The sequence below is a fragment of the Trichechus manatus genome, unplaced genomic scaffold (genome assembly GCF_000243295.1).
Source record: "Trichechus manatus latirostris isolate Lorelei unplaced genomic scaffold, TriManLat1.0 scaffold00080, whole genome shotgun sequence".
Lineage (NCBI taxonomy): Eukaryota > Metazoa > Chordata > Mammalia > Sirenia > Trichechidae > Trichechus > Trichechus manatus.
Window position 1 is genome coordinate 2,065,860 of NW_004444016.1, and position 12,293 is coordinate 2,078,152.

Genomic DNA, 12,293 nt, shown 5'->3' on the forward strand with positions numbered 1-12,293 from the left:
TCCTACTGTGACTTATTGAAAAACTTTTCTTTAAAATATTTGTGAATTTGTATACTTGCTATCAAGACACATGAAAACATAAAACTGCAAGTTTTATGTTCACTTTACAGTAACAATGCTTAAAAATAGAGTGCTTTAAACACCTACAATAAAAAAGAAAAATCTCAAATCAACAGCCTAACTTTACAACCTGAGGAACTAGAAAAAGAAGGGCAAACTAAGCCCAAAGCTACCAGAAGGAAAGAAATAATAAAGATTAGAATGGAGATAAATGAAATAGAGAATAGAAAAGAAAAAAAAAAAAAAGAGAATTAACAAAACCAAAGTTGGTTCTTTAAAAATGTCAATAAAATGGACAAACCTTTGGCTAGACTGACAAGGAAAAAAGGGAGAAGATGCAAATAACTAAAATCTGAAATCAAAGTGGGGAGAATACTAGCAACCCTACAGAAATAAAAAGGATTACAAGAGAATACTATGAACAACTACATGCCAACAAGTTAGATAACTAAGATGAAACGGACAAATTCTTAGAAACTGTATACAAACTACCTAAATTGACTCAAGAAGAAACAGAAACTCTCAACAGACCTATAACAAATGAAGAGATTAAATCAGTAATCAAAAACCTCACAATAAAGAAAAGTCCAAGACTAGATGGGTTCAGTAGTGAATTCCACCAAACACTTTTTTCTTTTAATAATATTTTATCGTGTTTTCAGTGAAGGTTTACACAGCAGCTTAGGTTTCCATTCAAAAATTTCTATACAAGTTGTTCAGTGACATTGGTTACAGTCTTCATTATGTGTGAACACTCTCATTATTTCTGTTCTGGTTTGTTTCATCTGTATTAATTTAGTTTCCCTGCCCCCTTACATTCTCATCTTTGTATTAAAGTAATTGTTGGCCATTTGGTCTCATATAGGTGATTTTTCAAAGGAGCATAGTACTTACAAGTTATAGTCCTTATTTTCTGAGCCAATTTGTTATTTAGTATTTAGCTACAAGGTGACCTGAGGGGTTAGTTTCGATTCAAGGTTTGAAGAGTATCTCAGGGCAATAGTCTTGGGGAGTCTTCCAGTCTCAACCAGTCCAGAGGTCTAGCTTTTTATTTTTTTAGGAGTTTGAGGTTCTGTTCTACATTTTTCTCCCATTTTTTCAGGGTCCATCTGTTGTGGCCCTGATTAGAATAGTAGGTAGTGGTAGCTGGGCACATAGTTCTTCTGGTCTTAGGGTAGATGAGGCCATGGTTTGTGTAGACTATTTATCCTATAGCCTAGTTTCTTATTTGAGTCTTTGGCTTTCTTCTTTCTCTTTTGCTCTGGACGAGTAAAGACCAATAGTTGTATCTTAGATGGCTGCTCTCAAGCTTTTAAGACCTTAGATACTACTCACCGAACTAAGATGTAGAACGTAACTTTATGAACTATATTATGACAATTGACCGAGATGTTCCATGAGACTATGGTCCTAATCCTTCAAACCCAGAAATTCAATCCCATGAGGTGTTTGGTTATATCTAAGAAGTATCCATAATTATACCTTCTGTGTGCTTTATTATACAGTAAAACCTGCAAAAGCCAGAATGTGTGTAAGGCGAAAACTTGTCAGAGAAGGGAAACCCAAATATTTTCCACTAATAGAAAGCGATAGGGAAGTGGTAAGACTGCACCCTGTCAAAGGCGGAAAACTTGTGAGACCCGGAAAAACAAGGCAGTCCCATCAACTTCCGGCTCTCATAGGTTTCACAGTATGTATGAACGTATGAGTACACAAATAGATGCATATACATACACCTATACATACACACACACACACATATATATACCTATCCGTATATATGCCTACATACATACACATATATCTGCACATATTTTTTTGGTTTTTCCTGTTGTTTCAAAATTATATACGCCATGCAATTACCAACAGGTTCTTTTTTCTTATTTACTTTTTAGTGGAATCATTTACCTTTGTAAAGGTATGTATACTTCACCCTCATTTGGCATCACCTTTCTCATCACCAAAAATAACAATTGTTTACTGTCTACAGAGTGAAGCCTCTTCTCCCTCCAGTCCCAATCTCTGGTAACCACGTTTCTACATATTTTCTTGTTCATGTCATTTCATAAAAGTGAGAACATACAATATTTGTTTTTTTCTGACTGACTTATTTCGCTCAACATAATCTCCAGGTTCATCCATATTCCAAGATGTTTTGGGGACTCATTTTTCTTTATCGCTGAGTAGTATTCCATTGTATGTACATAGCACGTTTTACTTATCCAACAACTTATGTTGTTTCCATCCTTTGCTATTGTGAATAGTGCTGTGATGAACACAGGTGTGCATATGTCTGTTCGCGTCACTTCTATTAGATCCCTAGGGTACATACCTAGGAGTGAAACTGCTTGGTCACACGGCAGCTTGACCTTCTACCAAATATTTAAATAAGAATAAACACCAGTTCTTCTCTATCTCTGACAAAAAATAGAAGAGGAAACACTTCCTCACTCTATGAGGCTAGCATTACCCTGATACCAAAGCCAGATAAAGACATCTCAAGGAAAGAAAACTACAGACCAATATCCTTTATGAATACAGTTGCAAAAAATCCTCAACAAAATACTAGCAAATTGAATCCAAAAACATATTAAAAGGATTATACACCATGATCAAGTGCGATTTATCCCAGGAATGCAAGGGTGGTTCAATATAAGAAAAACAATACACATAATACATAAAACAAAGGAAAAGAACCACATGATCATCTCAATTAATTTAGAAAGGCATTCAACAAAATCCAACACTCTTTTATGATAAAAACACTTAGGAAACTAAAAGCTAAAAGCTTTTCCTGTTAGACCAGGAATAAGGCAAAGATGTCCACTTTCACCATTGTTATTCAACATTTACTGGAAAGTCTAGCCACAGCAATTAGGCAAGAATAAGAAATAAAAGGCATCCAAAGAAGTAAGAATTAAAACTATCTCTATTTGCAGATGACATGATCCTATATACAGAAAATTCCAAAGAATTCACTAGAAAGTTATTAAACGAAAAAAGTAAAGTTACAGGGCACAAGATCAACACACAAAAATCAGCTGTATTTATATACACCAGCAATGAACAATTCTGAAAATGAAATTAAGAAAACAATTCCACTTACAATAGCATCTAAAAGAATAAAATACCGAGGAATAAATTTAACCAAAGAAGTAAAAGATCTATATACTGAAAACTATAAAACATTACTGAAAGGAACTATAGAATACCTAAATAAATGGAAAGGCATCCAGTGTTCATGGATTAGAGACTTAATAGAGTTAAAATGTCAATACTACCCAAAGCAATCTACAGATTCAATGAAATCCCTACCAAAACTTCAAAAACTTTTTTGCAGGAATGGAAAAGTTGATCTTCAGATTCAGAGAGAATTGCAAGGGACTCTGAATAGCCAAAACAATCTCGAAAAAGAACAAAGTAGGAGGACTCACGCGTCCCTATTTTAAAACACACTATAAAGCTACAGTAATCAAAACAGTATGGTACTGGTATAAGGATGGATATATAGACCAATAGAATTGAGAATCCAGAAATAAACCCACACATCTATGGTTAACGGATTTTCAACAGAGTGGTATATCCATTCAAGGAGGAAAGAACAGTTTCTTCAACAAATGGTGCTGGGACAACTGGAGTTCCACAAGCAAAAGAATAAAGTTGGACCCCTACCTCACATCACATATGAAAAATGACTCAATGACTTAAATATAAGACCTTAAATTATAAAATTCTTAAAAAGAAAACATAGTGGTAAAGCATCTAGACGTTGGGTTTGATAATGGATTCTTAGATACAACACCAAAAGTACAAGCCAAAAAAGAAAAAATAAATGGCACTCCTCCATCAAAATTAAAGACTTTTGTGCATCAAAGGACTTTATCAAGAAAGTAAAAAGACAATCTACAGAATGGGAGAAAATATTTTGGAACCATATTATCTAATAAGGGTTTAATATCCAGAATATACAAAGAACTCCTACAATTCAACAACAAAAAAGACAACCCAATCAAAAAATGGGCAAAGGACTTGAATAGACATTTCTCTAAAGAAGATATGAGCCAATGAGCACGTGAAAAGATGCTCAACTTCATTAGTCATTAGGGAAATGCAAATCAAAACCACAATGAGATATCACTCAACACCACTAGGATGGCTATTACCAGAAAAACAGAAAATAACAAGTGTTGGTGAGGAAGTGAAGAAATTGGAATCCTCATGCACTGCTGGTGGGAATGTAAAATGGTACAGCCATTGTGGAAAACAGCTTGGTAGTCCCTTAAAAAGTTAAACATAGAATTACCATATGATCTAGCAATTCCACTCCTAAGTATATATCCAAAAGAACTGAAAACAGGAACTCAAACAGATGTACACCAATGTTCACTGCAGCATTATTCACAGTAGCCTAAAAGTGGAAAGAGCCCAAATGTCCAACAACAGATGAATAGATAAACAAAATGTGGTACATACACATAATGGAATATTATTCATAAAGAGAAATGAAGTCCTGATGTATGACAGGATACGGATGAACCTTGGAAACATTATGCGGAGTGAAATAAGTCAGATACAGAAGGACGAATATTATATGATCCCACTTATATGAAATATCCATACTATGCAAATGCATAGAGACAAAAGTTTATTAGTGATTACCAGGGGCTGGGGCAGAGAGGTTGGGGAGTTATTGCTTAATAGGTATAGAGTTTTTGTTTGGGAGTGATGAAAAACTTTTGGAAATGGGTAGTGGTGATAGTAGCACAACACAGTGAATATAATTAATGTCACTGAACTGTACACTTAAAAATGGTTAAACTGGTAATTTTTTCTTTTTTTAATTGTACTTCAGGTGAAGGCTTACAGAACAAATAGTTTCTCATGAAACAGAAGTACACATATTGTTTTATGACACTGATTAACAACCCCACAACATGTCAACCCTCTAACTTCTCAACCTTTTTTTTTGGTGAAAATACACATAGCCAAAGAAACACCATTTCAAAAATTTCTACATGCACAGTTCAGTGACATTGACTACACTCTCCCAATTGTGCTGCTATTTTCACTTAAGATGAAGGCTTACAGAACAAAATAGTTTCTCATTTAACAGTTACTACACATGTTGCCCTATGACAATGGTTAACAATCTCACAACACATCAACAATATCCTTACTCAACCTTGGGTTCCCTATCACCGGCTTCCTTGTCCCCTTCTGCCTTCTGGTCCTTGTCACTGAACTACTGTACCTCATTAGTCCCATTTGGTTTTACGGGGCTGTCCACTCCCAGGCTGAACGGTGAACCTCGGAGATAACTTCACCACTGAGCTAAAAGGGTGTCTGGGGGCCATACTCTCGGGGTTTCTCCAGTCTCCTTTAGGCCAGTAAATCTAGTCTTTTTTTTGTGAGTTAGAATTATGCTCTACATCCTTCTCCAGCTCTGTCCAGAACCCTCTGTTGTGATCCTGGTCAGAGCAGTCAGTGGTGGTAGCCAGGCACCATCTAGCTGTACTGGACTCAGTCCGGTGGAGGCCTTGGTAGCTGTAGTCCATTAGTCCTTCGGACTATTTTTTCCTTGTATCCTGTTCTCTTCATTCTCCCTTGCTCCCGAAGGGATGAGACCAGCGGAGTATCTTAGATGGCCACTCACAGGCTTTTAAGACCCCAGACGCTACTCACCAAGATAGAATATAGAACATTGTCTTTATAAACTGTGTTATGCCAATTGAGCTAGATGTTCCCTGAGATCATGGTCCCCACAGCCCTCTGCCCAGCAATTCAGTCCCTCAGGGAGTTTGGATGTGTCTATGGGGCTTCCATGACCTTTCCTTGTACAAGTTGTGCTAGTTTCCCCTGTATTGTGTACTGTCTCACCCAAGATACCACTTATCTATTGCCTATTTAGTACTTCCCCCCCACCCCTCCCATCCCTGGTAACCAACAAAGATTGTTACATAAAATGGTAAAATTTTTGTTATATATATTTTATCACAATAAAACAAACAACCCAAGGAAAACAAAAAACCAGAGTGCTTTAATCAGGTCTCCCAAGAGCTGAAATTGTCTACCCTTGATTCTGTTAAACTGCTAAGTAGGCTGTCTACTTCTAATCCATTTAAGTGAATACTTACCTCAGTAAGGCCTTTAATTTTCAGGTAACCACAAAGGTAAGAGTTTTCCATGTCCACGTGCTGCAAAGAAAGGACACACAATCCCATTACAAATGGATGAACCTAGTAGGGGACAAACTGGGGAGCACTTTGGAAATCCATTAGCACCCACCAGTCCAATAAACACACAGGGGCCCAACTCAGGTGAGGGAGACCTGGAGGTCAGTGCATGCCCAGCACACACCCAACCTTGAAACTGTCATGATTCAACCAATCCCAGCACCCTCTTAACTTCTTTCAGCTAAATGCCTTGAGATGGAAGTGCTTTCCTTGAACAGTGAGCACTCTCAAACCCCACTTGCTGTGCTGTCTTCTGTTCTGTATGCTAATCTACAGACTTTCTGCAATGCTGGGCCATTGGTCTCCATGTCTGCTTATATCCATGGTATCACACCCAACCCTAGGCTTTAATCTCTTTCTGATGTCTTTTTAGCCTATTTCTATTTCCACACTGCTCAATCACTGCTAGGAAGTCGACTCCACCAACTAAGCACCATCACATATGATTTCTTTGTGAAATGGGAGAATACTCAGGAAAAGCATCTTATGAAAACTTACGTGCTATGGATTTCAGTTATGAATCAAAATACCAACCAAAAATATGATATTATAATGCCCACTCTGCCCATTTCATACATAGATACCTGAATTTCTTAATGAATTAGAAGCCTAAAATAAACAGAAATAACAGACATAGTAGATTTTGAGATTTAGCAGCCACCAATTATTGGTTGCACAGATACTGCCAGGTGCTTACACAATAATCAATTTCCTCTTTTTCCACGCTGGCAGGGCCCTGATTTTGTTCTGGTACCTACCCTGCCCCCAGGAATCCTGGTCAACCCTGATGGATCTAAGCCAAACCCACGCTCCCTTTGTGAGTCATTGGTTTAGGGGTGAGCGACCCAGTTCTGGGTAATTAGATGTGTGTGTAAGTGTCCTGGGTGCTTCTGGGGAAGACTGGTTGGCTTCTGAGAAAGACACGTGAGGAAGAAGTGGTTCTTTTTCTTCCAGTGGTGGTGGGTGTACGAGGATGGTAGCACAGAGAGAGGGAAGGAACAGGACCTGGCGGGGGCCCCCAAAGTAGTCAATCTGGAACCGTGTAACATGAGATAATAAATTCACTTATTATTTTTAAACAGGCATGGTTACTTGTAGCTGAAAGCATATCAACTAGTATATTTCATCCAAATCTATACAGACTCATCCTGAATAGGTAGATTTTCAGATTTCATGAGAATTGGACTCACTTACAAAGTAAAGCACTGGAATTAAAGCAAAACAAAATACACCAGCACTGATGGAAAATTTTGGAAATGGATAATGGTAATGGTTGAACAACATGATAAATATAAGTTAATATCACTGAACTGCACCTGTGAAGAATGTTGAAATGGTAAATGTTTTGTTACATACATATTCATCGCAATTAAAAAAACTAAAAACAAAACAAAAACAGATTCGTTGGATTTGAAAATGGATAGTGATTGTTGCACAACACAGTGAATGTAATTAATATCCCTGAATTGTACATCTAAAAATGGTTAAAATGGCAAATGTTTTGTTTTATATATATATTTACCAAAATAAAACAAATTTTAAGTAAAAAAAAAAAAAATACAATGCCTCTGTAGCACATTGAGATTTTAATGTTAAATAGGGTCTCACTTCAAGAAACCTAAAAAAGTACTGTGGCATTTATCAGAACTAGGAACTCAACTACTTCCGATTATACCCTAAGCCAAAGACTAAGGCAATCCTTAAAAACTGCAATGAACCTAGTCAGCCAGATGATGTCAGCACCAAAGTAAGCTAGCTTCAATGAGGCTAACGTGCCCTCACAGTTTGGTGCTGGTGGCAAGGGTATTCCATATGAAAACTGTGAAAGCATTTGAAATACCCTCATCTGCTGATCTTGGGTGTTGGACATTATCGAGGCAGCTGATACACACTAACCTAGTTCAGCCAAGAATTTTTAATAAAGGACACAGAGCTCTAGCCTGAGGCCTTATATGTCATGTATGCAATCGTCGTTCAATTCAACATGGTTTGGGGTTTTTTCACAACTGCTGGAAAGGGTATCGGGTGGCAAGGGTACTAGATAATAAGATTAAAATTTGAACTGTAAATCAGCTAACATTTTGCATGCTCAAGAATCAGAATTTCAGTTTGGCCTCCATTCAACCATGTGTCTCTCCTATTCTGCCCAAATTGATCTTGATGATGGATGGTGAACTCAAATACACCACAAGTCACGTGACAGGTCAGTATCTCAGTGACAAATAACAAGGCCAATGCTTAGCAAGAAGGTCTCCTGGCACAGCTGTGTCTAGCAGCTGCTCTTTTTAATGTACCCATCACAGTGACTGGGCTTCATTTACTCGGCTTCCTGGATGGCGAGGAAGAACAAACGACAAAATGACCCAGTCAGGACCTCACGAAGGTTTGAAGAACGCTTTAAAACGAAATCTCAGAAAAGAAAGTGCTCCAATAAGCACAAAAAAGATGCTCATTTGTCATTGGGGAAAAGCAAATCAAAACCACAATGAGACACCACTTCACACCTGCTAAAAAAACCCAATGCCATAGAGTCCATTCTGACTCAAAGTGACCCTATAGGACAGAGAACTGCCCCATAGGGTTTCCAAGGAGCGGCTGGTAGATTCGAACTGCTGACCTTTCGGTTGGCAGCTGAGCTCTTCAGCCACCGACTAGGATGGCTAATATAAAAAAGACAAATAATAGCAAGTGTTGGCAAGGATGTGGAGAAAGTGGAACCCTCATCCATTGCTGGTGGGAATGAATGTAAAATGGTGCAGTCACTTTGGAAACAGTTTGGCAGTTCCTCAAAAAGTTAAACATAGGGTTACCATCTGACCCAGAAACTCCAGTCCGAGGTATCTACTCAAGAGAATTGAAAACATGCATTCACATAAAACCTGCACATGAACATTCACAGCAGCACAATTCACAATAGCTAAAATGGAAACAATGCAGGTGTCAATCAACTGATAAATGGATAATCAAAATGTTGTATATAATACAATGGAATATTACTCAGCCATTAAAAGACATGAAGTTCTGATACATATTACATCATAGATGAACCTTGAAGACATTGTGCTGAGTGAAAGAAGCCAGTCACAAAGACCACAAAAAGTATGATTCTACTTACATGAAATGTCCAAAATGGGCAAATTTATAGGGGCAGAAAGTAGATGAGTGGTTGCCTAGGGCTGGGTAATAAGGGTAGGTGTGGTGGGTGGGTGGTGACTAAGGGGCATGGGTTTTTTTGAGGGGTAATGAAAATGTTCTAAAATTAGATTGTGGTGATAGTTACAAAACTCAATGAACATACTAAAAACTACTGAAGTGCACACTTTAAATGGGTGAAACTGTATGGTATGTGAATGATACCTTACTAAAACTGTTTTTTTTTTTTAAAAAAAAAAAGAAAGCAGCTGAATTATGAAAGGCAGGAGAAGTATTCTGAGAAGCTGAGTCCAAGAAACTAGTCCTGGCTGAAAAACCAGATGATCGGGCAATTTACATGCCACTGACTAGTCCCCATAACAAACAAGCAGCTCCCTAATCCAGATGCAGGGCAGCATTCCTTGACATGACGACAGCCGCCTCCCCGCCCCCCCGCCCCGCCCCGGGCATCATACTCCAGTAGCTTCCAGCCCTGCGCTGGATGTCTGCTCTGGGCTGCCCTGAGAGCTGCTAGCAGAGTACAAGTTTCCCCCAAACATCAGATTCTATAAGCCCATTGACTCACTCATCCCTTTGTGGGTTCACAAAGAAACCTGGCACCTGACAGGAGTTCAGAAATCACACACTAATGACAGAAGTAACCAAAGCAGATTTCCTTTTGACACTTCGCTACCCTGCCAGTTGTCCCCTAAAACATCAGAAACTATTAACTTTTAAAATGGGCACAAATTCAAGATCATGCCAAACATGACCCATACCACGGATCTCACTTCCAGGATTTTATGGTTACCAAAAAAAAAAAAAAAAAAAAGAGCCTGTACTCTCATACTAATTTCTCACATTTTAAGCAAAAAGGGGATTGCCTCATGAGAACTATAATTTTGAGACTGAAAGATGTCAACCACACTAGTTTTTCAATTATAATCAACATTACAGCTCACAACAGAGTTTTAGGTTCACAGACCAAAGACATAATTAACACGAGGATGCAGTTTTCCCGACTAAAAAACAAGACAAAATTTATTCCCACAGAACAGTAAGAAAAAAAGAAACTGATGAATGAGCTACAGTTAGCAGAAAGAAAAATGTGTCCCCATTGTCTTTTGGGTGGGAGACTTATTTGTTCAGAAGAGATGCTGTTTAAGATTTAAAATAAAAAAGGTCAATGGGTGGGCATGAGGAAAGGACACATCTACATTCTATCCTCGCCCATGGAAGCAGGAGGGCATCATGCCAGGACCTCAGAGCTCTCCATAAGGGCTGTCAAGGCGACAGATACTCACAGGGACTTTTAGGACCGGCCTAGGAGGTGGGGTATCATACTAAGGAAAAAGGAGCAAAGGGAGGGAGAAAGTGGGTGCAAAGGCAAAGGCAGACATAGGGGAGGAACAGTTTTGTAGGGAGAGAAGATCAAAAGGCGTATTCACTACCACCATCACTCTGCTTTGGGAAAAATGTCAAGTGTGCTACCACTTGTGTCTAAGGGCTGAGGTACAGGGAAGGGCCAAGAGAGGTGAAGGTACACTTCCAAAGCTGATCAGCACCTGGCAGCAGATACTCAGAAATCCAGGTCAAATGCGGGGAGGAGGATGGACATGGAAAGGAAATATCCGTGTGAGAAACAGAACTGGATGAGTTAGATTTGCTAGTACACAGGTATGAGAGACTGTGTCTGTGTAGACAGAAGTTAAGAATACGGAAAGAGGGTCCCCTGGAGCAAAGAATGAGGAATATTCAGATACGGGGTGGGAAGGAGTTCTGAGTATAGGGCCAGGGAAGCAGGGCAGATGGGAAGTGGCCAAAGAATGGGGGTAAAGGGTATGAGAGGCCTGGGACGGGGGCCTGGAGGTGAAGGCAGCTGTGAAGAGCTGGGTACTTGCAACAAAAAGAGATTGCAGCAGTGGGTAAGTAGGGGGGTGGGGGAGAAGGGGCAATAGACTGTGAGGAGCCCCACCGAGCAGCTCCCAGGGTGTGAGGCCCTGGTCTTGACGAGGGCCAGGGTCTGAGCAATCAGTTGTGGCTTGGGGGCTCTCAGGCTCAGGGGCTAATAGAGGCAGGGTGAAGGGTCAGATCAAGCTCTCTCAAAGAGGAAATCAGAGGAGAAGGAGAACCCTGGGGTGTGAGGTCTGATCTTGGAGGATTCCTGGTACTTAAGAAAGGGGGGCATGTCTCAGGTCTGAGGGAATCTGTCACGGGCCCAGCCATGGGAGGGGACGTCCCAATTTAGGTGAATCCAATAAGGAGTTCTTTATGGTCTGAGAGGAACTGGTGGGAGCTGGTCTAGGGGCGACAGGACAGGTCACGGGGAGGAACTACCCAGGTCCAAGTGGTGGGGGTGGCTTCCGGATCCCAGGCAGGCAGGTCACAGTCACGGGGTATCTGGTCTAGGGGCTTCATGTCTGGAGGAGTGCGTCCCAGTCTTAGGGAGCAGGTCAGGGTTGGGGCTCGCAGAGTTTGAGACACCAGCTGGGCAGGTCCCGGCTGTGAAGCACCGGGCGCTAAGAGGCCCCGGCGGCGAGGGCCTGATCCGCAGCCGCAGGCTCGAGGACCGCGGGCGGGCTCGGGTCGTGAGCGCCGCGAGGAGGTCCTTGTGCCGCGGCCTCCGGCCGGCGCTCACCTGCAGCACCACCTCCACGTCGTACGAGTTCCCCTTGCTCTTCTGGTGGCCACGGAACTTGGAGCCGCTGTAGAGCAAGCTGGTGGCCACGCCGGGCTGCTGCGTGTTGATGGGCGGCGGTGGGATGAGCGAGGCCGCGCAGGCGGCCGACGCACCGGCCGGCGGGGGACACTCGGTGCGGACCGGCATCGCGGGGTCCCCGGGAGCCAGGGCTGGGGGAGGGGAGAGGA

At 40.8% G+C, this 12,293-nt stretch overlaps 1 protein-coding gene across 1 annotated transcript in view; it reads right to left on the reverse strand.

Moving 5' to 3' along the window:
* Window positions 1-12,287, reverse strand: part of GID4 (GID complex subunit 4 homolog) — a 29,301-nt gene extending 17,014 nt beyond the window's left edge. The window contains exons 1-2 of the mRNA XM_004381006.3: window positions 12,064-12,287; window positions 6,195-6,254 (exon numbers count right to left, since the gene is read on the reverse strand). Of these exons, the coding sequence (XP_004381063.1) occupies window positions 6,195-6,254; window positions 12,064-12,252 (249 nt within the window). The 5' untranslated portion in view covers window positions 12,253-12,287. The remainder of the gene's footprint in view (window positions 1-6,194; window positions 6,255-12,063) is intronic.
* Window positions 12,288-12,293: the final 6 nt, after the last annotated feature.